Raw genomic sequence first — 26,524 nt, 5'->3', positions numbered from 1 at the left:
GTGCTTTAGGATTCTGCTATAGCGCAGATGGGCTGAGAGCGGTTTCTGCAAGTTTGATGTAGTCCTCTATCGATCGTGATACTTGATCCACTCCGGCGAGTAGTTCTAAGTTTTTGATCTTAGGGCGTTTGATTGTCTTCAGATGAGCCATGTATTTTCCAAGAGTTTTGGAAAAGTAAGGCTTTCCGGAATCAGAATTTGTGCCGAACTCGACCAAACCAAGAGTTCGGTTTTGAGTTGTCACGTTTCTTGGGTTGTCCGAGTCGTGTTCGAGTGGAACTCTTTTTTGTCGAGATCCGCGGACTCGCGGATGTCGGCGAGTTGGGAGCGGGTTTTCGATTTAGGCGAGTTAGGCGTGACAAGGTGGCTGGAAAAGCCTCCCGTTCCATCAGCCGTGCAAGCTCAGGAACCGAAAACGAAAGTCGTGCCTTCTGGCACGCTGTTGGCGTTGCTTGATCCGACCATCGAATTCGTTGGTGAACTCGCCGAATCCCCTACCTGGCGCTCCAGCTGTCGGTGTTTACCGCCAAGCCTGCTCAGGGATACCCTCAGCAGTAGGGTTTGTAGGTAGGGATAGACTGCTCTAGAACTCGATGGTACAAGGAACACAAAGATTTAGAGAGGTTCGGGCCGCAAGTTTGCGTAATACCCTACGTCCTGTGTTGTTTGAATTGCCTTAGGTGTTGATGATTGTTTGGAGGGGGTCCCTGCCCGCCCTTATATATCCGGGGGGACAGGGTTACATGGAAAGTCCTAGCCGAGTACAGTTGGAGTCCTACTACAATACAATCGGGTAGTTTCCTTTGTACTGCAGCTAGTTATATGCCTGTTCGGGTAGTTACAAAAGAGGTAAGGTATATTCATGAGCTATCCCTTACTCTAGAATATTCTATGTCTATAAGCAGTCCCGCTGTCCCGGGTCTGACAACCCTGTCCCCCCGGATATATAAGGGCGGGCAGGGACCGCCTCAAAACACATCAACACCTAAGGCAATACAAACCACCACACAGGACTTAGGGTATTACGCAACTCGCGGCCCGAACTTGTCTAAATCTTTGTGTTCCTTGCACCATCGAGTTCCAGAGTCGTCGATCCCTACCTACAAACCCTACTGCTAAGGGTATCCCTGAGCAGGCTTGGCGGTAAACACCGACAGCTGCGGTGGAAGGGACCTTCGTTCCCACCACAGCATCATCCCCAGATGCTGTAGTCCGTGGCACCTTAGACGCAGGACTTGAAAAGCAAAATACAGATTACAAAAAGCAAATCAAAAACTTCAACCAAGTACTCGATTGCAACAAACTAGCCACTTACCTGTCACTAGTGGCCCGCACAGAGCTGGAATGTTTCCGCGCCACCGATCGAGTACCCTTCGGGAGATCAGCCCGGATACCCCCACTCGAGCTGGGGCTGCGCTCCCCACCACTGTCATCTCCAGTCATTGCCTCATCATCTGCACAACCAAATTTAGATATCAGTACTATCTATGCAATTTTCCATAAGACAAGACTCTTCTGGAATGGGTTGCTGGTGTAAGAGCGCTTGGGAGAAGGTGGGAAGGACGATCAGTGCTTGGCAAGGGAGGGCTGCTCTTATACAGCTCCATGTCCTCCTACACAAAAGCAAATTCTATTAGAATCTTGCTAAGACAAAGTACTCGATGATCATAAATCGACTACTTTAACTTGTACCTTCTTTGGAGGATTTCCCGTAGAGAAAGTGTCGGGAATAAAAGGGACATCCTTCACATTCTTAAGCAGTCACTGCACTCGACTAAAGACTTCTTCATCTGAGATCTCTTCCTCCGAGTACCGTGACGGGTCAGTTGTTCCCTGATACTGGAAAGCGAATGTTTCCCGAGCCTGCAGCGGTTGGATCCTTCTTTTCAACCAGTCGAATACAACAGCCTCCTCAGTTATGTGCTTTTTCCTTAACTTAGCAATTCTGTCGAGTAGCTCGGGGATCTGGCGGTTGTCGTCTGGTTTCTTATTCCATTCAGGCTTCCGAGTCGGAGAGCTTGGGCTAATGACTGGAAGGGTTTCCCATTGGTTTTCTATGTACAACCACTTTGGCTTGCAGTCGATTACTTTGCTAGAAAGCTTATATGGGATATACACTTTATCCTTCCCCGTCTAAGCTGGAGACCTGCACCATCTACTACATCTAAATTGTAGGAGTCTGGCTGGGGCTTCAGATGGAACAGGAAGCGAAAGAGCTCAAAATGGGGCTCAATCCCCAGAAAAGCTTCACACAAATGTACGAAGATGGAAATATGAATAAAAGAATTTGGAGTTAGCTGGTGAAGCTGGATCTTGTAATAAGACAAGAGCCCAGACAAGAAACCAGAACATGGGAGCCCCAATCCCCGTTCAAAATAAGGGGCAAGAGCAACGATTTCGCCCGTATTTTCATACGGACGATCTTGACCCAAGGCAGGACGTCATTGGATAACCGTTTTTGCTGGTAATAAAACCGGAGAAACAAGGACCTCCAAGTCGGAGTCAGAGCACTTACTTCGCACCCATCCCTCGTCGTGGGTCAGCTGCGCTGCAACATCCTTGCCCTTTGTCGATTTCTTGGGTGCCATCTGAAAATGCACTGGTGTCTTCACACGCATACAATGGTTAACCCTAACCAAGGAATTGGGCACCAGAGAAGGTAAGGGAAAGGTTTAGATCTATAAATAGCAAGAGGTGCGAAAACTGATCTAAACAGCAAAGGAGCGAAAATGGCGGCCGGTGGGGTAAAACCTATTTTACCGTTCTATTAAATAATAGTAGCGGTGGCAAAACGGTAAATACCCAGAAGGTTAAGAGTCAATTACCGTTTACGGTAAAAGCGGGATTTTCTGAGACATTTTTTTTCTCTGAGATTACATTCCGGAAAAAGAAAATACTCACATTCCTTGACAACTACTCGACTTAATTTTCCTTCTTCTAGGATTACATTCCAGAAAAGAGAAAAGTACTCAACATAGTAAACTACTCGATAGTACACCTCGAGTACTTTTTCTAAGCTTTAAAAACGACTCGGACCTGCATGCACACCTTCTGGATCCCCTGGGCGAGACCTGCTGCAGCTAGATCGGCCTGAGGCCGTAACGAAGCACAAACTGTGGCGGAACCGCCCAATTTATCCCGTAATAAGAGCATTCGGTAATTTCCCCCAAGGGGTAATTCAGTCAACACCCCTCAAACGGAACAAATCCAGTAGTCCGTCGGGCTTCACCCGAACTCTCCACCATACAACTATTCCATCATCATGCATAAGGGATCACTTGGCATAAAGCTTCAGATATTACACTCAGGCATTTATTACAGAACATAAAACCAGGAAAGTGTTATTACAATATAAGAACAAACTTAGTGCAAACCGACTCTACAGAGTTTCAAAAGAACACCTACAGTCTTAGGGATTATTGCCATACAAGTTCTTATAGTACAAGAGTTTGCAAAACACTCAGAGGAGTATGGACTCAACATATCCTCCGAGTCTTGGGGCTTCACTCCTGTGGATCCTCCGGCAACATGCCTAAAAACATTTAAGCACAAACACTGAGTACAAAAAGATACTCAGCAAGACTGACTCGACTAACCGAAAATAAACATAATATCAAGGAGAATGCAAGGCTATATTTGGTGGACTGATTCATTTTTCAAAAGTTTAGACTCTAGACAGCAACTACCCATTCAAGGACTCACATAAAGATATTAACCCAAGAATATCATTAAAGTACAAGCACAAAGATATCTCTAGGTTCACAAACAACATTTTTAATCAGGTTACAACATAATTAGTTATGATGTTCAAGCGAGATCAAGTGGAATTCATGTCCGAGAATTGCGGCGATTTGAATCGATTTTACACCCTGCAGGGGATACCGGACCACACGTCACATACAAGTTTCGCGCAAACCGCACATGGCAACCTTTCACGAGGAAGATCCTAAACCCTGAACCAAGCATACCAACACTTGGGTTCGAACCCCCGTGAAGGACCCCCCGGTCGGGCCTGATCTCAACACGGGTTTCAGGCTACGACCCCGCCACCAATTCCACGTCGAGTGGGGTACAACTGGGTTCAAGTATTTAGGTCAACCAAGCTACCGGGCTTACTGGTTCCATATGTCAGCATATGACCAGTAGGTTCCGCTCTCTCTACGGTCAAACATACCATAGTTCCTTATTCCTTCTTTGCAAGTGAGTACCGAGTCAGAATTCCTTTTTCTGCTATGTACCCACCGACCATCAAATCCAACCCTAACTAATAGCTTCGTTGTATTAAGTGAACCTTTGAGTAATATTTGAACCCTTTGGTTGCTTTTAGTGTAAGTTTCTTTTAGACATTTGGTTCAACTAATTTAGTTGAGAAGGTGGCAAAGATGTCCTTAAGCCAAGGAAGTGGACCATGCATAAAATGAGTTTCAAGCAACTCCTAGACTTAAGCATTTATGTGCAAAAGCATAATAACAACAATGGTTAGGAAATTAGTAGGTGTAAATGCTCCGGTGCTCGCCATGATTTGCTTCGGTAGGCGGAGCTTCGGCTGGGGAATCGGGCTCGTGCTCGATCACGATCACCTCCTCCTCTCCGGTGGGTCCCTCGGACGGTAGCTCGATATACTCGAAGCTGACGTCCGCGACTTCGGATTCTAGTCGTAATGAAATGCAATGTTAGTGCATGAATGCAAGCATTTGTAAGAGTTGAATTACAACCTAAAAACTCCTAAAAAGCTGTAATCTAACAAAAGACACACTCAAAAACATTACCACAATTAATTCTAATACAATTAAGTCTAAACAAGTCTTTAAATTTAATTGAAATTACTTGATTTATTTTTACTTAAGAAAATAAATCTAAATTTCCTATTCATTATTCCTAATTATACCTATTAATTATTAAATAGTTATCCAAAATTTTATTTTAAAAGAAATAAAGATTTTGTTATATTTAAATCTCTTAAGAATAAAGGAACTAAATAAATAAATAAAAATCCTTATATAAAACCTATGGTTTTTGCATATTTATTAAATATAGAATAAATTAAGAAATCTAACAAAATTTATTTCATAATTTTTGGATAAGAAAACAATTTTTAGCACTAAAAGTAAAGTTAACACAATTTTTTTGCACAAAACCCCTCTTCCATCTTTCCCCCTTCTCAACCAGACCCTTCCTTTTGCACTTAACCCCCTCCACCTTTTCTTTCTTCTTCAAACTGCTCCTCCCCTGCTTCTGGACTGCACGCTCGGCGCACAGGCTAGGCACGCGCGCAGGGCAGCTCGCCGGCGGCGGCCGCGCCGGTGGCTGGAGGCAGGTCCTCAGGCGCGACCCAGCACTCCCAACTCCCCGCGCCCCTAAGCCCCCTGTTTCCCCCTCTTCTCCTGTCCCGCAGCCGCCCGCCATGGCCGGCGCCGAGCCCGAGCTCGGGCGGCGGTGGACGGCCCTCTCCCAGCCTTCCCCGGCCAAACACCCACGCTGGGAAGCACCCCCTCAAATCCCTGAACCTAGACCCATCGCCAATCAGTCCCTGGAGGCGCCGGAGCAAGGGGCTCCGCGGCGACCCCCGGCGGCCGCGCGCGCGTTCCGGCCACCCACGACCACAATCAGGCCAGCACGCGATTTGTACACCTTCTACGACCTCTAGGACACCTCCTAGGCAACTCAATCACGACCCAAAACCACGGGAACCTAGAGCTCACCGGCGACCTAGGAGTTCTGCACGACGGCGACCCGAGGAAGAAGAAGATGGTGGGCCGGCGACTGTGATCGACGGAAAAGTCTAGGAGCACTCATAATCGCTCAAGGGGAAGCTGATTATGCGGCGTGTGCGAGGAATCGAACCAAGAACGCTTGAGGGCGACGAAATCGGCGAGAAACAGAGAGCTCGTGTTGGGGGAAAATGTGAGCGGGAGGATGACGATGACCTGCGCCCAAGCAGTATTTATTCAAACTTTTACCGCCTCCGGATCATCCACCTCATGCTTGCTTGCTAGCTTCTGGCACACAACTGAATCGACGCGTGGCTTGGGTTGAATCATTGCCGCCAGGTTCACTGAACCTGATGAACACGAGCTCGGCTCTCTCTTGTCTCTGTTCATCCCTTCTCCTCTGAACCCGAGTGAAAACCCCAAGTTTCAGGCTCATTTTTCTCCAAATTTCATTAGAAAACTGTTGACGCTTTTTACGGATGACACACGAATGCGCTAGGTCGCGCGGCGCGAGGAGGAGCTACTTGCAGTACCTCCTGCGTGGAGTGGTCAGACCGGTCAGAGGGATCGATCAGACCGGTCGCCGTGCGGAACGACGATGATCCGACGAACGCTCGCCCGGGAGGGACCCCGTCGGGGCAAGCGCGCGTAGGGTTGCCCTAGGCTCGACAGGCCAGCTAGGGCGTCTTCAAACGCCATGGAGACGAGAGAAGAATAGCATGTCGAGGTTGGAAAAGTAGGGTAAAGAGAAAAGGTAAATAGATAAAAGATGTGTTTTTGATAGATTTGATTGGGTTGTCCATCAATCGGCCGTGACCCTTTATATTTATACGATGGGAAAGACTTACCCCGCAAGAAATCCTATTTACAGATATAAATCTATTAAGAACTCTAATTACAGTTGGATTCCTCTTAGACCGGTCAGGCCGGTCGGACCCACCAGTCAGACTGGTCGGTCTCCAGCCGGATCAACTACAGCACCAGACCGGTCAGACTGTTTGGTCAGACCGCTCAGACCGGTTGATACCAATTTTGGCTGTCAACATATGCCCCCCTATTTTTTGGTAAAGTTTGCTTGCCAAAAAATATTCTTCTGAACCAAAATTGTCTAAGGGCGACAATTAACATTACATCGGCCACATATTATCTTTAAACATGCTAAAATAGCCGAAATAAGAGAACTAGCAAATGTAACAATTTCCAACTTAAGATCAGTAAATTATTTCGGCTTTATATTCCTTAGCATGTTCAATAACAAAAATCTTGAGAGGGCCAATGCGGCCGATTACACAAATCATAGCTCCTTGGTAAAGCATAAAACTGATAGTCATAATATGGTAGCCAAGGATTATGACCAAACCCTGGATTAAACACACCTGAATATGTAGTCCATGGTACGTGCATCGACGGGATGAATGATGAAGACCAATACGATGACCGTTGATACTTTCTTGATCTTGGTGATGATGAATTCCTTCTTCGTTTGCCTTCCAATTGATTGCTTTGTTCAGATATCTTCTTGTATTTATCCAGACGCTCCTCAAAGGTCGGCTTGGTTCTATTTTTTGCACCACCAGATTTCTTAGGTTCAGACCGGTCAGACCGGTCTGACGAACCGGTCAGACCGGTCCTGTCAGAATCGATTTGGTTGCTCTTATCTTGCCCCCCGGCTGAACTTGAACATTGTTCGACTAAATTGTTTGAATCAGGAACATCATTGGAGACAATTTTACTAATTGAGCTATCCGATTGCTCTTCAACAACCGGCATTTCTTTATCTAGTGTCAAATCTGAATTTTTGTTTAACCGTCCATCCTTTTTGACACGATAAACTTGCTTGATCACCTTGTATTTCTTTTTCTTCATAGACCGATCTTTTTCATCAAAATGGTCATTAATGGTAGGTGATGGTTTACTAATTGCCGGCTCCCTATAAGTAATATATTCTGGATATAAATATTTAGGAAGAGACGGCATACAGGAATTATAATACCATGATGGATAAGAACAAGGCATGCTATAATAAGATCTGCATGGCATATGTATAGACGACTTATGTGATGAAAACGACATTGAATTAGGAAAATTATTCAGCTGCCGATTCCAATCATGGAATTGCTGTCTTGGAGTAGATCTCGAGTGTTTTGGATATTTTGACCGACTAGCATCATTATTTTATTTTTTGGATTTAACCGGAAGATCTCCAATAAAGGACTTCGGCTTTTTCTTTTGATGCTTGTGATGGTCTTTGGATTCAACGGTTTTCCAAACACTAATCTGGGGTTTTTTTGGGCTTTACCACATTAGGTTTTGATTTATTTTGCAAAACCCTAGATGAGCCGGTTAGACCGGTCTTGGAACCGGTCATACCGGTTGCAATGCAACCAGCATCTTTGCCTTTGTTTTGTTGTCCCCTGAGCGTTGAAGTACTAGATTTAATCTCTGTGCTCTTGCTAGGGGATTTTGGTTCAACAATTTCGGCTTGGGACAGCCGAATTGTATCTTGACCAGCAACATCAGGCAAATTTTTGCAAGGATTATTAGCCGGCTTTTTAATAACCGACTTTTGAATAATAGGAACTGAAATTGAATTATCTTCTTGATCAATCAAATACTGGACAAGATTAGATAGAGCATCGGATAACGTATCTGAAGATTGTACCTCTTTTAATAGATCAATCGCGGATGGTGGCTTCCACTCCTTTATCTTGATGACGCCTTGCTCTATTTTACGATAACAGGATAGAAGCAACCTTTCGTCCGCCTGATCGCACTCTCGCCGATACTTCTGAAGTAGTTCTTCATGTGACGACATATTGCTAGGGTTTGACAAATCGGTCATGATAACTTGATTCTCTTCCCCAGAGGAGTCGCCAATTTGTGTTGACACATTTTACGGATCAACACACGAACGCGCTAGGCCACGCAGCGCGAGGAGGAGCTCCTTGCAGTACCTCCTGCGTTGAGCGGTCAGACCAGTCGCCGTGCAGAACGACGACGATCCGACGAACGCTCGCCCGGGAGGGACCCCGTCGGGGCAAGCGCGCATAGGGTTGCCCTAGACTCGGCAGGCCAGCTAGGGCGTCTTCAAACGCCATGGAGACGAGAGAAAAACAGCATGTCGAGGTTGGAAAAGTAGAGTAAAGATAAAAGGTAAATAGATAAAAGATGTGTTTTTGATAGATTCGATTGGGTTGTCCCTCAATCGGCCGTGACCCTTTATATTTATACGGTGGGACAGACTTACCCCGCAAGAAATCCTGTTTACAGATCTAAATCTATTAAGAACTCTAATACAGTCAGATTCCTCCTAGACCGGTCAGACCGGTCGGTCTCCAGTCGGATCAGCTACATCACCAGACCGGTTGATGCCAATTTTGACTGTCAACAAAAACATTGAATTCGCCCAACACAAAACTTTTAGAGGGGACATTCCTTAACATTTCTCTCCACATGCACTTCTTCTGATTCGGCCTTAATCATACTCAAAATCGGCTCTGAACATTGCTGTACACATTGAATTCAGTCTGAACTTTACTAAACCTGATTCTTGTAGTGCACTTTTCTCCAAAATTTTCCACTGTACATTGAAATCTCCCTAAACAAACGTTTTAGCCCTAACGTTAGGCTACATTTTTCCTTTCATCCACCTCCTCTAATTTTGCCTCTAAGGTAGTCAAAACTGCACTGAAAATGGCTGTTTCAAACCATTCTCAGAATTTCAGCAAATTCATTCCATTTACCAGTTTTTGCAGTCAAATTTAAATGACTTGTTGCCATTTCCCATACAAACAAGTAGTACCACTGTAAAGCTTGAACATCCAAGTTTTCATTTTGGTGCTTGTGATACAAAGTTGCTACATCAAATGTCATTTTACTCACCCTCAAACTCAACTATTTATTACTGTTTTCAGACTTAGCAAATTAGTTAGCCTTTGCTGAATTTCTTATTTTCTTGATCTTGGGAGCTTTCAAACATGACCAAGTCACTATTCCAAACCTTCCAACTTAGCTCCATTACAAAACTCATACATAGCACTACTTTTTCATATTGACCCAATGTTGACTTAGTCAACAAAATTACACATTATGGTCACTTGACGTTTCAATCTCGCATTATCAGAGATGGGTCGTTACACAAACTTGTTGTTCCTATTAAGAGAATAATGATACTCGTATTCTGGGAGAAAAGTTTCAAGAGCAAGGAGGCAGATTACAGTAAGCGCCTCGCAAGACCTCTTCTTGCATCTTGCAGAGGAATTTTTCCTTCTCCCTGAATACGTTGTGACAAAATTAAGTCTCCCCACCAGAGATGTCAGTTCTTGGGTACCCACAACCTGGGAACCCCAAGAGTATGACACAAGTAGATGCAACCCATCTACGGAGAACCTGCCTCATTGGAATATGCAAGGAAATGATTTCCAGCATGGATCCACTGAGAGAAGCAGTGTTGCAGGGTTTGGCAGCAGAGACTTCTCTTGCCACTCGCAAGCACTCTTCTAGCATTGTCGGTACCTCTGGACTAGGGTACCCCCTCTTGCTATATCAAGACTCGCGTAGTTATCTGTAACTACGCCCTAAGGAGCTGAACAAACCGGACCCCTGGGGTCCGCCTCCACCACATCGGACCAACAGTCCCGGACCCGCTTCCCGCTCGTGAACGGGTCCGGGGTCACCACGTGTCCCGGAGAGGGGAGCGCTGAGCCAAAACAGCCGGGGGACCCGGACCTCCCACGAGGTCCCGAACCACCATATACTATCCGGACCCCTCAGCGGGGAGGGAACAGACACCCCACCTAAGGGGGTCCGGAGTCGCCACATGTCCGCAGGCGCAGGCACGCGCGCGGCCACCTAGCTTCCTCGGGAAGACTCGCCCACCTACCACATTCAATGCGGGGGACGTTAAGTGCGCTCTGCCACAGCAGAGCCAGAGGAGACTTTTGCCACGCTGTTCTGCTGATCGCGCGTTACCAAGGCGCACAGTACAGCCGATGGCGCCACCCACGCCACGCGCGTCAGTCTGCTACGACAGCTCGGCAACGGAGTATCATAACGCCTACGCGGTAGACCCAACAGTCTACACCGCAACCTACACTGCCTCAACGGGCGCCTCGCCGATGGGACAAGTGAAGACTCCCTTCGGTCAGAGAGTCTACAGTGCAATGAAGCGTATCCGGGAAGAGATTCTCAACCACTGTAGCACCATTAGTGTCTTTTTTATAGTAAAATATACATCCTTGTTGGGCCCATCTGTCGGGGTCGAACGCCTGTGTACGCGTCCTCCTTGCGCTATAAAAGGGGGGCGCCCGCTAGAGAATGACTCAAGTCTCAAAAGGGGCTTGGAGGCAGAGGATAGACTCATCCATGAATACTAGAGCAATAGAACTCTTAGTGGACGTAGGGTTTTACGCTCCGGCGGCCCGAACCACTCTAAATCCTCGTGTGTTCTTGTGTTCTTGCTTCATGAGTAAATATGAGGAATAGCTTGCACTTTCCCGAGTAACCACCCTTCGGGATTAGGCGGGTGCACTACGCCACCCGGCTGTGGCCCTCCTCCTTGAGCCACGACAAGCATCTTTTGCTGGAAAACACTACACAACTTTCAGGAGGGCGAGAGCAAGTACACCAAATGCAAGCCATGGCTTCAGAAAGATGGTGATTCTGGCAGGGTCTCTCACCCACTTTATATAGCCACATGGGTTTCACTGGAGGATACCTCGTGACACTACAGTCACAGCAATCACGGGTGTAATAGTGTAGATTCTCCACACAGTGAATTCCCATGTGAGTGTATAGTAAATAGATAAACATCTCGGGTTTTATTTTTGAGGATATCACGGGTGCAATCAGTGTGGCATATCCAATCGTATCATTTTTCTGGGATATTACCCGAAAAAGGGATCTTTTCGAATATCGGATCTGATTAAACCTGCAGATATTCTTGGAATAAAATTTGACACCACGAATTAGATCCTTAATTCCAAATTTTAGCTCGGGGGCTACCCACAAGACACGGGATTTTGATTTAAGGCTCGGGGGTTGCGGGATATGTGGCATCAATGATTTATTTTTCAAATTTTTTTGGAAAATAAAAAAAGAAAAAGACTGAAGTGACCCTCAGCCTGATTCTGCGATTCAACCTAAGGCTCGGGGGTTACTCCATATGGAGCGCGAATACTTCGCACACCATATATGATCAAGATTTCGGGGCTTGAGCACCTCACAGGCTCGGAGCAATCGGAAGTATTTGGAAGACTACTCGACGTACCCGAAGGAAGGCCCAAAAGTAACTAGAAGAATGTTCTGACTACTTGAAGTACTCGAAGAAGCCTGACAAAGTACTCGACGTCTGCAGGACTCGGTTATGAAGAGCTCGGAGGCTTGTCAGACCCGGGGCAGCAGGACTGCTCATAGGCTTAGAATGTTCTAGAGTAAGGGATAGCGCATGAATGTACTTTATCTCTTTTGTAACTACCCGAATAGGTGTAGAACTAGCTGCAGTACAAGGAAACTACCCGGCCGGGTTGTAGTAGGACTTTAACAGTACTCGGCTAGGACTTTCCATGTAACCCTGTCCCCCCGGATATATAAGGGCGGGCAGGGACCCCCTCAAAACACATTAACACCTAAGGCAATACAAACAACCACACAAGACGTAGGGTATTACGCATCTCGCAGCCCGAACCTATCTAAATCCTTGTGTTCCTTGCACCATCGAGTTCCAGAGCAGTCGATCCCTACCTACAATTCTACTGCTAAGGGTATCCCTGAGCAGACTTGGCGGTAAACACCAACACCAACCCCCCTCGGAACTTCTGTGTTATTTTCGGCAAAGGGCTCTTGGGAAAATGTTTCTCTAACTGGTCGAAAGTTCCAACCTTGTGTCGGAAGTTCCGATAAACACATAAAACGCCTAGTAATGGCTAATTTTTGGGGCTCGGGAATATATACCCCCCTTAGCCCCTATCTCTTGTGCTGCTGACTCTACGAACTCAAACACTCCTCAAGCTTCCAAAACTTCTCCCCATTCCCTTCAAGAGCTAATCCTTGAGTTAATCCAAGCTAGGGCTTGGGTGTGAGCAAGATTTGAGTGTGAGCTTGAGCCATTCACTTGTGTGAGCAGCTAAGTTCTTTTCAAGGTCACTAGAAGCATCTCCAACGTTCGATTCACGTTTGTTACTCTTGGAGCTTACTCCTATATGGTTCGGTGTTGTCCGTGGAGCACCCTCTCATGTGTGAGCGCCCCAGAAAGTTTGTATCACCCCGTCCTTTGTGGACATCACTAGTAAGAGACTCAATCTTCCTAAGTGATTGATTGTGTGAGGTAAAGGGTTAGAGGGCAACCCTGCTCTTTGTGAGCACCTCAACGGAGACATAGCTTCTTTTGTGGAAGTCAACTTCGGGAACAAATCGTGTGTCTCATGTTCTTCGTGTTCATATCTTGCTCTAGTTGACATATTGCTTATTTTGTCCCGATCAACATTTGTGCATTGTTTCTTTGTGTGAGATCACACTTAGGTTGCTTTAGGATATACTTGTGAACATTGATTCGAACACTTATCCCAGGTTCTCCTAAAAACTTGTATTTCGTTCAAATTCATATTTGGTCGGAACTTCCTTCACAGGGTTGGAAGTTCCGATAGACTAATCCGTTGCGAATAATTTTTTAGTTTTTCAGGTTCGCCTATTCACCTCCCTCTAGACATCACCAAGATCCTTTCAATTATCGATAAAGAGACTCAATTTCCTTTCGGAAATTAATATGCATAGTTGCATTGGAACGAACAACGTTACCCATTGGATATTGCTGTCTTATGCATTGTTACTGTTGGTTGAACACTTCGAAACTTGATTAAATATTACATAAAAAGATAAAATTGTTTAAATAATTTCACACTCTGATTCTTTTCTCTCTTGCTACAGTCTAGGGCAGCCAAACCATGGTCGAAATTCTCTCGACTCTGATACCTCATTTATTTCTAGCGCCTTTATATATCGGCACTGGATATGAAGGAGGTTGGGACAGGGAAGGGCCAGAATCATATAGTTCTACTAAATAGCTTAGTTACGCAGTAATTTAGAGAGTCTGCTGGAGTTGCTTTTATACTGCCCAACGATCGTGTCAAATGGAGGAGCTCGCAGCCATCTTTGCTGGCGTAGTGCATGATGATCACAAGACCATCTAATTTGTTATCGTCGGCATGGGAGGATCTAGGGGTGCTTGGGAGCTCCAGCTGCCCCTACCCCTAGATCCCATGGAGTCCCCAAAGCTCCCTTCATAATTTTTAACTACGAATGAAGGAGAGGAAGATGAAAGGAGGAAGAAAAAGAAAATGAGAGAATGGAGGAAGAAGAAGAGGAAAATAAACTCCTTGTAATTTTACATTTTAGATTTGCCACGATCGCGTATTTGATTTCGCTCTATACAAACCTCGATGTATGATGCATATGTGTTTCATCCATTTTGGAACTGCTGTGTTTAGTTTATTTGGCCAAAAAATTTTGAAACAGAACTTGCTATTTCAGACTACAAAATAAAGTCTATTTATAAATTTTTTTGCACGGATGAGTTGTAAATCGCGAGAGGAATCTGAGAGGAATCTAATGAGCCTATTTAATCCATGATTAATACATAATTAGCGAATGATAACTGTAGCATCACTGTTGCAAATCATGAATTAAGTATGCTCATTAGATTCGTTTCGTGATTCACAACCCATACGTGCAAAAAAAATTATAAATAAACATCATTTAGCACTTCATGCATGTATCCAAACATGTGATGTGATGTTTTTTTGCCAAATTTTTTTGGAATCTGAACACAGCCTAAGACATTCCATTCTTGAAAGAACGAACTCGGCCACAAAGTTCTTGGTCAGGTTCGCACTATTTCCTCCAATTGTCTTATCGTGCTGCTGCCTCCGGAGTACGGATGGAAATGGTAAGGAAATAGAAAAATGAATATCCGAGATATCCAAATCTATTTCCATACGTATCCTATCCATTTCCATTTAGGGGTGGAAACTGGAAGTAAATACGGATATCCGAATTTGTTTCGCGTATCCAATCCCTCAGCCCCCATCCCGCTCGGACACGTCGGCCTCCCCACGCGTCACGATCCACTCCGTCCGCTGGCGCCGTACCCGATCCGACGGCCAGGGCCGACGAGGGTTTTGCCCCGGGGGTACAAATTGCGCCCCTCCCCCGCCGCGACGCCCCCGCGCTCTCTTCTCTCTCCTCGCGACGCCGCCGTTGGGAGCCCTGCCCTGACCCCGGGAGAGCCCCAACCCTTATCAAACCCTAAACCAGAAAACCTACCCCCCAAAAAAATCCGCAAAAAATCCCAGAAAAAATCACCACCACCCGATCGGAGATGGCGGCGCAGGGGCAGCAGGCGGCGGCAGCGGCGGCTGGATCCGCGTCCGAGTCCGGCGGCGGCTCCCCGGCGGCTCCGGCCGTGGCGGCGGCTGCCGGGGCGGCGTTCCCCGCGACCTCGCTGTACGTGGGCGACCTGCACGAGAGCGTGCAGGACGCGCAGCTGTTCGACGTCTTCAGCCAGGTCGGCGGTGTCGTCTCCGTCCGCGTCTGCAGGGACATAAACTCCCGCAAGTCGCTCGGGTACGCCTACGTCAACTACAACAACCCGGCCGACGGTGAGCCCCCGGACTCCTCTCCAGTGCCCCCGATCTGTCAATTAGGGTTCCGGCGCCGGTGGTTGCGATCGGCTCCGGGCTAGGGTTTGTAAAAGCCGGCAGATTTAGCGGTGGTTAGGGTTTAGCCGCCAAATCCCTGATCGGTTGACTCGATGTGGTTGTATAGAGTTTCCAGCGCTATTGCCCCGCAATCATGGTGTGTCCTGTGTCACCCGTATCTGAGGTGTAGGATGTTGCTTCTTTTGATGTGTTGCTGTGTTTACAACGTGTTTTGTCGGTGGGGATATTTGTTTTGTTGATTTATTTAATTAAAAAAACTTTCCTCGTACTGAAGAATTACTTATAAATTGTGGATTGAAGGGAGGTGTATGTTTGCTGATTCCTTCTTTGGGCAAGTTATGTTCTTCTGGTTAATGTATACCTGTTACTTCATGTTGTTTTTTGCCTTCGTAGGAGCCAGAAAAATGTTCTCTTGTATTGCTTATCTACTAATATTTATTGGTGTTCCTTCTTTCAATATGCTAGGATTCTTTATAAGTAGGTGCAATGCCTGTGCATTTTTGTACGGCGACACTTTGTAACTTACCTTGGAGTATGTTATGTAGCTGCCAGAACTTTTCTCTTGGTTACTGGCAACAGAGCTTTAGGATCGCTGCTTCTTGTTATGTGTTGGCTGGGATTGCAGCATGTTTATCTCTGTGGATTTTTAGTTTCTTGATATTGTTGGTTTAAAATTTTTCCTCAAAATAAGGAGCTTGGCTGCCCCACAAAAGTGACATCACCTGGCATTGTAGATCTTGTGAGATAGCTTGAAGCCTTCCTATGTTTCTAGGGAGATGTTTTTCATTCATTTGCAAGTGCTTAGCTTTTCTGTTCATGTGAATTTAGGGACTGTTTAGGAGAGCTTTTATCGGCTTCGGCTTCACCTGTTCAACGCAAATTGAGGCATTATAGCGTGAAGCTGTTTTGTAAGCTAGGGTAAAAATGAACTAGAATCTGGGTGGAGCCACTTTTTTGGCTTCACTGGTGAAACCGCTTTGGGGGGCCCTCCCAAACGGCCCTTTAGTGGGAATTGTTTCTTTCCTCTCAAATTTGTGCGGTTTAATGTGTTGTTATATCAAGGGAGGGGTTGTACCTGATTGTTGGCTAAAAATCTTTTGCTAAGCTGGTTCTGGTGGTATCTGTCACTAAGCAGTTTCTTTTATTCTTATTACAAAGGATGCTGCTGCTACTTCGTTCTGTATGTTGCTGATTTTCTTGCAAGATGTGCCAGCATGATGTTTGTGTGTTTGTACTGCATCCATGGGTTACCAATTTTTTTTATTACCCCAGTGTATTTTTAAAACTAATTAATAGCATGCAATCCATGCTGTGTGTGTGTGGCTGTACTGTAGAGGTCTAGTATAAAAATGAAGTAAATATTGCAGTTGCCCTTGGGACCTTATTTGTGATTGCATTCTTTTCTGACTCCAGCTTATTTGCATATTGTACTTCATTGTGAAACAACCTTATCTTCTTTGTGATCTTTTACTGATTAGAGATTTATTGCAGCTGCACGGGCCCTTGAACTGCTTAACTTCACTCCTATCAATGGAAAGCCTATCAGGATCATGTATTCTAACCGTGACCCCAGCTCGCGCAAAAGTGGCACAGGAAATATATTTATTAAGGTGAGATCCAAATTTCTATGCTTCTTTTTAGTGCACTTATCTGAGGGTTCTTGCTGGGTTTTATCTTTTGCCGCCCCAATGAACTGGGATTAAAAGGGCTTTGTTGTTGATGTTGTGCTTAATTTCTATATGCTATAACTTTCCACTTATGAAGGCTGACCCTCTGTACTATTTTGCAGAATCTTGATAAATCAATAGACAACAAAGCTTTGTATGACACGTTCTGTGCATTTGGGAACATCCTTTCATGTAAAATTGCTACAGACCCCTCGGGAGAATCAAGGGGCTATGGCTTTGTTCAGTTTGAGAGGGATGAATCTGCTCAGTCTGCTATTGATAAGCTTAATGGAATGCTTATCAATGACAAGAAAGTGTATGTTGGACCTTTTGTTCGCAAGCAGGACCGTGAAAATGTCTCCAGCAATGTCAAGTTCAGCAATGTTTATGTGAAGAATCTGTCTGAGACTGTAACTGATGATGAGTTGAAGGAGATGTTTGGAAAATATGGAACCATAACTAGTGCTGTTGTTATGAGGGACACTGATGGAAAATCCAGGTGTTTTGGATTTGTCAATTTTGAAAATGCTGATGATGCTGCTCAGGCTGTTCAAGAGTTGAATGGCAAAGTATTCAATGAAAAGGAATTGTATGTTGGAAGAGCACAGAAGAAGTCAGAAAGAGAGATGGAGTTGAAGGAGAAATTTGAAAAGAATATTCAAGAAGTAACTGAGAAGTTCCAAAACACTAACTTGTATCTGAAAAACTTAGAGGACAATGTTGATGATGAGAAGTTGCGTGAACTCTTTGCTGACTATGGCTCTATTACTTCCTGCAAGGTCAGTTCACTGTTCACTGGCTAATTCGTTCATAATATGCTTCCTAGTTTTGGTTGCTGACAGGAACTATATTGTAGGTTATGCGGGATTCAAATGGTGTCAGCAGAGGGTCTGGATTTGTTGCTTTCAAATCCGCGGATGATGCTGCCCGCGCTGTAAGCTTCGTTTGGTCCATGTATTTTGGAATTCTGATTTGATTTGACAAATTGATAAAATAATGTCTTCTTGGCTCCCTTGTAGCTCACTGAAATGAATGGTAAAATGGTTGGAAGCAAGCCCCTTTATGTAGCTCTTGCGCAGCGGAAAGAAGACAGGAAGGCAAAGCTACAGGTAAATATGTATTGGGACATAAGTTTACTGAATGACAATGTTTTATATTAGTTATGCTTTTGCATGCTTTTTTGTAATGCAGAATCTCTTGTTTTTTCATCACAATGTCGTCAATAAGTCTGGTGGATGTTTTTAAGCTATGCATCTCCACTCCACATATGTTGTATTTCACATGTTAATGTAATGTGCATTCTTATTGGATTCCTTGGCCCAAAAAAATTGCAGTATATTTTATTTTAGAAGTGTCAAGCTTTCTATACTTTGACCAACATATATAATCAAATTTTAAGTATGTTTGGCAGGCTGTACAGAATTTATACAGCTAGATTCATATTTACCATCACGAAATGTTATTATAGCTAAAATGATATCAATAAATCAATGGTCGAAGTCTAGCTTTAGTCCTAATCAAAATAGAATACATCTTTTGTTCTTGAGCAGAGGGAGAACTCTATATGCATTACACTTTGTAATGGTTACTGACGAGTGCTTCTGGTTGTTCAACATATTTGGCTTTTGATAGTTCATAGATATATGTAAATGGCATTTTGGGTGGGCAAGTTGACTAGTTTTATGTGAGCTGGAAAGTATGACTCATGAGCTGTATGGCATCAGAATCACTAACTTTCAAATCTGTGCACTTCTACAGTGTCACTGCATAATTATTCCTACTTGTTTTGTTAATTGGCAAAATTGCTTTACTAGAATGATTTTTTGTGTGTGTTCAGTTCATTTGTGTTCATGTAATGTACTTTTCATCCTCATATTTGTTCTGGTGTAATCTGCTTTGGAATCTGGTATTAATTTTACTTGTACTTTGCAGGCACAATTTTCACAAATGCGTCCTGTTGCAATGGGACCTTCCGTTGGTCCTCGCATGCCCATGTTTCCACCTGGTGTTCCTGGAGTTGGTCAACAGCTGTTTTATGGTCAGCCACCTCCAGCCTTCATCAACCCTCAGGTATTACATTCTTTGCTTTTATTATGTGTATGCAGCTTGGTGTGTTGGATAATTGATATCCTTTGTTGACATGAATCTTACTGTGTACACTTACCACTATATTTAGTGAAAAAGATAACCTAAACCCTACTGCCCCGCTTTCTATCTTTCTATGAAAGAGTGAGGGGGCACAATTGAAGAAAAAAGCACAGGGTGTATTGATCAAATTATTGGACCCGTGCTGTGATATCATATTTGGTCTGAACTTCTGATTATGCTCTGTGCCACTCTTCTGTAAGCTTTACTGGTTTGCTTGCGCCCAAAGCTGTGTTGCTTGATTTATTATACAAAAATCGTAAGTCTGTAACCCTAGTATTGATATGGTATTGAACTGCAACCTCGATGCACTTGATAGTGATCTCTATTTAGTTTCCTGATTTCTTTGTGAAAATGGTTCGACACAAATGGAACTCTGTTCAATATGAAATCATTCATTGTGAATAATTCTTTACTGATTGTTCATATCCTCTTGGTTTGTGTTATGGACATGAACACCTGGTTTTTGGCCTTCGAATTTGTGGATCTGACAAGTATTGTGTTGTTTGTTAGGCTGGATTTGCCTTCCAGCAACCTTTGATGCCTGGGATGAGGCCTGGGGGTCCAATGCCAAACTTTATGATGCCAATGGTTCAGCAAGGGCAGCAACCACAGCGTCCTGCTGGTAGGCGTGCTGGTGCTGGTGCTGGTGGAATGCAGCAACCCATGCCAATGGGGGGTCAGCAACAGGTATCCTGTATTAGTAAAGACATTATTCATTTTTATTTTGATTTTAGTGCCCTGTGTTGGTTTTCAGCTTTTGGTGGAACTGACCTGAATTTTCTGTATGATGCAGATGTTCCCTAGAGGTGGGCGTGGGTACCGCTATCCCACTGGACGTGGAATGCCTGATCCTGGCATGCATGGTATTGGGGCTGTGATGCCATCTCCATATGAGATGGGTGGGATGCCAATTAGAGATGCTGGCGTGTCACAACCTGTTCCAATTGGGGCACTAGCCACTGCGCTTGCCAACGCCCCACCGGATCAGCAGAGGCTGGTATGATATTGAGCCTGTGATTTGTTGGCTTGTCTTTTTCTTTTCTTAATTAAGGATTTATTTACCTTGTAATGTGTTGCAGATGCTTGGTGAGAACCTGTATCCTCTAGTTGATCAGCTGGAGCATGAGCAGGCTGCCAAGGTGACTGGCATGCTTTTGGAGATGGACCAGACGGAGGTCCTGCACCTGCTGGAGTCACCAGATGCGCTCAAGGCCAAGGTTGCTGAAGCCATGGAGGTCCTCCGCTCCGCCCAGCATCTCCAGCCGACCAATGCTTCCCCCGAGCAGCAGCTGGCTAATCTGTCCCTGAATGACGGCGTCGTCTCCAGCTGAATGTGTCCGATGACTTGATAGATTGGAGGCTGCTGGCAATTTTTGCTTGATACCTATCCTATCTAGAGTGCAATGACTTGGTTTGCTTGGTTTATTGGAGTTTTAGCTTGCTCTATAATTAGCTGAACTAGGGTTGGTCTAGATTTGTCATGGATTGGTTGTTTTGGTTGTATGGATATGTTGTTTCATCGAAGATGTCGGGTTATCACCAAATTTATTACTGTTCTTTATTCGGCGTCGTTGTTCGTTATTGATTTGATTGGATGAGGGTGTAGTTAGAGGTGCAAATTAGCCATCTTAGATGTATCTTCAATGCTCTCTAGTCTAAAATTTTATATTACTTTTTTTAGGGTTGGAGGTGCATTTAAGTGTTATCTATTAACGTCTTAGGTGCACGGAGGCACGGAGGTTAAGCGATCGCAAAGTAGTGCATTTGTGAGACTGGTGCCCTCCGCTCATGCTTTTGCAACACTTTCACGGAAAGGAACCTAGATGCAAGGAAATGTGGTCGCCCTAACTGCACGGTTCACAGCAAGCTCAAGTTGGCCCAGGCTTTGATTGGGCAATTTCTCATGCTGGGTTTAGAAGTGGCCCGGCTCCAGGTTGTATCTTGGGCTAACGAACCCATCCCAATTGACTAGGCAAGATATATGCGTTTTTTTATTTTTCAAAATCGTTTTTTATAGAAATATATTTTCGGTTTCACAATTTACAAGTTTATACCCCTACCGCCCGACAGGGGGCAGCAGGCTCCCCCCAATATAAAAGCCGAGGTCCCCCATCTGCATTTGTAGCAAACAACATCCATAGAGGGAAAAAGGAGAGACATGGGGTGAGGGAGGGAGTTGCAACAGCGAAGTCCTGCCGGATTTTGGATCCGAATCGCATGTAACTAATATTTCTCAATTTTCATTCTAAATTTTTTGTATTTTTAATTCTATAATTAGTGTTTTTTATAATTGTAACCGCTTAGGGTTCGGATTAGTAGTTATAATAGAAGCCGTACCATGGTTTTAGAAATAGGTTTAATTAAAGTTGATGCTTGAGGTGGTGCAACATGATTTGACGAATCTCCGGTCATCTGTTCTTGCGGAGGCCAAGAACTATCACCCGAAGATTTTTTCCACCTCCTTCGTCTAGTTTGCGGTATAACTCCACCGAAGATACATACCAATTTACGGAAATTTGGTATCGATTTGTTAATCAACTCCATGTCCTCGGGGTAATTCTATATTTTAATTCTATCCAAAACATAAATTATATTTTAATTTATAATTCATTTAGAAACAAGGCTGTAATAAACTGAAATTTTAATACTGAACTGAAATTTTAATACTATATCATTAATTAAATTAAATTGCTTTACAATATTAATGGATTCATACGTAACTTACCTACAGATTACAAGTGCGGAATCCGGCAGGGCTTCACTGTTGCAACTCCCTCCCTCACCACACGTCTCTCCTTTTTCCCTCTATGGATATTGTTTGCTGCAAATGCAGGTGTGGGGGGACCTCGGCTTTTATATTGGGGGAGTCTGCCGCCCCCCTGCCGGGCGGTAGGGGCCTGGGGGTCGGCAGGGGGCCGGCCGCCCCTAGGCCCCTGCCGCCTCCCTGCCGGGCGGTAGGAGTATAAACCTGTAGATTGTGAAACTAAAAATATATTTCTGTAAAAAACGATTTTGAAAAATATAAAAATAAAAAACGCCAAGATATATCCGATTACATTCGGGGCGAGGGAGGCGCCCGTGCAACCCTGCCACGTCGGCTGCAAATCTGGGACCCTGCGATGCCGATCGGTTGCCTGGGAGACGCTGGCGAAGCTAATCGGCGAGATGTTTGCCCTTTCCACAGAAGTTAGACCACTGACTGCTTGTGATGCGCTGCCAGTAACCTCACCACGTGGCTTGCATGTGGGTGTGTTGGCGCTTCTGTATCACTTCCGTACCCGGTTTTCCTGGTCGTTGATAAGTTCTGATTCTGCATTCAGGTCCTTTGGTTTTCCTTCAAAGGTAAGTTTTGTTAGGGCGCGTTCAGTCCTCAAAATTTTCCCTATGCTACAGTAACTTCGAACGTTTGACTACTAATTAAAAATATTAAATATGGATAACTGATAAAATTCATTCCATAACCCTCGGGCAAAATCGTAAGATGAATCTAATGAACCTAATTATACAATGATTAGACAATGTCGTACTACAGTAAACAACCATTAATGATGGGTTAATAAGCTCAATAAATTTATCTCATGATTTCCCATCCATCTGTGTAATTAGTTTTATAATTAATCTATATTTAATATTGCTAATTAGTATTGTAAAAAAAGGTAAAAAAATTTTACCCGCCCAAAAATTTTTGGTTGCTTCCTGTCTTCCGTCCTTTCATCTCTGAGGTTTGATGCCTGCTTTGCTCTTGTTTTCATTGCTGCGCTGTTTACGTGCCGCTGGTTCTGCTTGCAATCCCTGCTGCTCACCCCCTTTGTTTATTGGTTCTTTTTGTCTTCTCCTTTGTACGCCTCTATTTGCCTTTTCGTTTTGCGGTATGCTGCTTGTTGGTCCTTGTTAGATCCAAGCAAATATAATGTAAATTTTTAATTTTTATAATATAAATTTTGTATGATTGGATTTGTAATCAAATATATTTTACAATAATTATAAGTTTATAATCATAAGTGATATAATATATGATAAATAAATGATCAAAGTGTTGTTTAGAAAATTGTACCATGGTTCACCATAACTTATAAATGTGGAAGGAGGAAGTAGGATTCTTATTAGGCCTAAAGTTTTCTCTATTATTTTATTTCCTAGATTGGAATTGGATCTGGTTTACTTGCACCGGGATATTATTCTGCAGTTGCGGTTTTTCATATTTGTTGTTCCCGCGTGCTTCTGCTTTTGCTTAGACCACCTAAAGCTGATGAGGGTATATGTATTTTATTTTTTACCGTTTCCTAATTTGTTTGCTCCATGGTCAGACGCTTCATAGGGTCGATGGATTCCTGTTAGCTGTTCGTCTGGACATTTATCATCCAAATGGATCTTCCGATCTTCCACAATACGTAACCTGTACTTCTTCACAAGAAGCTTATCCTAAAGAAACTCGCATTTACTATATATATTGCTAGCAGTTCCAAAATATTTCTATTAGAACAATCCTTTTAAGTATTGTCAACTCGCGCGTATGGGCGCGCGCTAATCACTAGTATGTCACATCTTTATTTAATTGAAGAAAGCAAATGATTGTCACACCGTGCATCTTTATTTAATTGAAGGATGCAAAATTGAAAGGATTAATTAGATTCATGTCATTACAAATTTGTAAGTTCACTGATCTACCACTATAATTCATTTATTCTGAAATTTGTCACCATTGTAATTTTTCGTCTACCTAATCCATGTTATTTTTTACGCTTTTTAGATGCCTAGGCCCACTATCAAATCACTGTATGCATAAGCATCTTACGTATGGATCAAAGCTTCTCTCTTCCTCCATTCGCTGACATGTGAACCCCACATATCAGTTTTTGCTTCAACCTTAGGCAATCCTTTCTTCCCACCTCCCTCCAGCGCCCCCCACCAACGCGAAGCTCCCCGTTCCCGACGCGAGCAGATTGGGTTTCCTTCTCCTCACCGCACCATCCCTCTGACGCTCGACGCCGACTCCACCACCACAAAGCAGCGCGGCAGCACCTCGGGCACGGCAGCGCCAACCTCTGGACGCATGATGCCGCCATAGCCACAGAGATCGGGCGCCACGCAGCGGTAGCCCCATGCGACCAGGTGCTGCATCTGGTAGCGCCACGAGTACCAGAGCTCCGGGAAGCCATGCAGGAACACCACTGCCGCCCGCGGGCTCCCCTCGCCGCCAGACTCCGCCACGTGCATTGCGATGCCGTTCGCCTCCACCATCCGGTGCCTAATCTCGATGCCTCGTCCATGCTAGCAATAACAAGCAGATCGCTCACTCACTTGCTTCTCAAGATCTTGCTTTGCAGATCTACCCGCCGAGCTGCTGTCGGCTGCCTCTAGCTGCTATTTATGGTGGAGCCTGGTGTCCTTGCTTTTGCTTGGGAAGGGGAGGAAGGAACCAAGAGAGTGTGGACGTGCGGAGGGGGGCGGCCGGGCGAGCCCCCGACACCTCGGGACTGGCTGCAACGCCACAATGGCGAAGGACTCGGAGCTCTCGAACCCAGAGGTCGTGGCTGCGGTCGAGGACGCGGCGGATTCGTCTCATAGCAGGAGCGTGGATGTGGAGAGCAGTGTGGAGCGCTGAGTGTTAGCCCCCGAGATGGCCCTCTGCTGCAGCGGCCGCCTTGGCGTCGGCAGCCAAGTCGAGACCGGTGGCTGCATGGTGGAGGATGGCTGGAGGTTGAAGGAGGAGCTGCACGTGGGCTCCATATGTCAGCGAGTGGAGGTAGGGAGAAGCAACATGGGTACTTTGGTCCATACGGAAGATGCATAGTGGTCTGACAGTGGACCTAGATATCGAAAAGACGTAGAAAATGGCATGGATCAGGTAAACAAAGAATTATAATGGCAAGTTTCAGAATAGATGAATTGTAGTGGCAGATCAGAAAACTTGAAAAATTGCAATGGCATGGATCCAATTAACTCAAATTGAAAAGCATAGGATTGTCGAGAATTGCGGACTGCCACACCACACATCTTTATTTAATCAATAATGCTAAGATACAAACGTCCGAAGCATCGGACACTCCATCTCGGGGTCCTCCTCTAATCACTCTCATCCACACATTTAGCTATGAGTTAATTTTCTGAATGTTATTGAAATTTTAGCCAATTTCTTCAATGCCATCAAAATTTAGACCATTCCTTCATTACTACTAAAATTTTACTCCAATCTTTTAGTGCCATTTCCGTTAGATTTGGAGCAAAAACTGTGAAAATACCGTTAAACTAGATCCCCATATATTTTTGTTCTGTTTTTACCCCCCCCCACCCCCAAGAAACTTATCTTCAACCCCACGCCACATCTATCGAAGGGTTTCCTATCCTCTCCTCTCCTGTTCGGTCTCCTCTCCTCTCTTCTAGCCCGGCAGATCCAGGGCAGCGCAAGCAGGGCGCCGCTCGGCGCGCACCTCTCCTCCCCGACGTGCGAGCAAGGTGCATGGGAGGGGCGCCGCTCGGAGCACGTCCCCTCCCCGACGCCCGAGCACGGGCGCCGAGCAGGAGCGCCGCTCGGAGCAGCCCCCATCCCCGATACGCAAGCAGGGCTATGGGCGCATGGGAGGATGGCCGCTCGGAGCCCACCCCCCTCCGTTGCTGTCGAATCCTTGCAATTGAACCAATAGGGAAGCAATATCCAAGAGAAGAGAGTTAAATTTTTGTAGATGACAGAGATCCAACGGGGGATCATGAAGGAAGAGACGGAGAAGAGAGACTACATGTTGCGGCTCTTGCAGCTCTGGGGCTCGTTTACTCAGTGTGGGTCCTATTTTTTCCTAGCATCACTAGCACACCGTGGAGGATTTAAATATTTCATCTCACATCTTATAGGGGTAGTATCATTTTTTTACCCTCATTTAACCGTCATTCTAAAAGCATACTCTCGGAATGACATTGAGGGGATCGGAGTAAAATTTCAATGGCAATGAAAGGATGATTTAAATTTTGATGGCATTGAACAGATTGGCTAAAATTTTAATGTTATTCAAGGAATTGACTCTTTAGCTATCTCACCATCTTACCATGCTCCACTTGGGCCTACCCTCATTCACTCTCATCCACATATTTAACTCCCATTATCCCACCACACAACTCATCTTTATTTTTTGTTCCTCATTCTATTTGCACCTCTCTCAATACGCATCCCCTAGCCCCTACTGTGCGAGCTGACCGGCCGAACGTCGGTCCCTCCCTCGCGCATGCTAGCTAGGATGGGCGCCAGGCTATGCACCAGATTACCAGAGCTTCGCATGCAGGATCGCCATGG

At 44.9% G+C, this 26,524-nt stretch overlaps 1 protein-coding gene across 1 annotated transcript; it reads left to right on the top strand.

Annotated features, from left to right (window-relative positions):
• Positions 1 to 14,929: 14,929 nt before the first annotated feature.
• Positions 14,930 to 20,820, top strand: LOC120660199 (polyadenylate-binding protein 2-like). The gene is made up of 9 exons (XM_039938609.1): positions 14,930 to 15,364; positions 16,916 to 17,034; positions 17,214 to 17,870; positions 17,948 to 18,025; positions 18,111 to 18,200; positions 19,024 to 19,161; positions 19,750 to 19,926; positions 20,033 to 20,236; positions 20,319 to 20,820. The coding sequence occupies exons 1-9, from the start codon at positions 15,085 to 15,087 to the stop codon at positions 20,568 to 20,570; spliced, it is 1,995 nt and encodes a 664-aa protein (XP_039794543.1). The 5' UTR covers positions 14,930 to 15,084; the 3' UTR covers positions 20,571 to 20,820.
• Positions 20,821 to 26,524: the final 5,704 nt, after the last annotated feature.

This window comes from Panicum virgatum, chromosome 2N (assembly GCF_016808335.1).
Source record: "Panicum virgatum strain AP13 chromosome 2N, P.virgatum_v5, whole genome shotgun sequence".
Taxonomy (NCBI): Eukaryota; Viridiplantae; Streptophyta; class Magnoliopsida; order Poales; family Poaceae; genus Panicum; species Panicum virgatum.
Note: the sequence above shows the minus strand (reverse complement) of the source record. Positions and strands in the feature narration are given on the sequence as shown.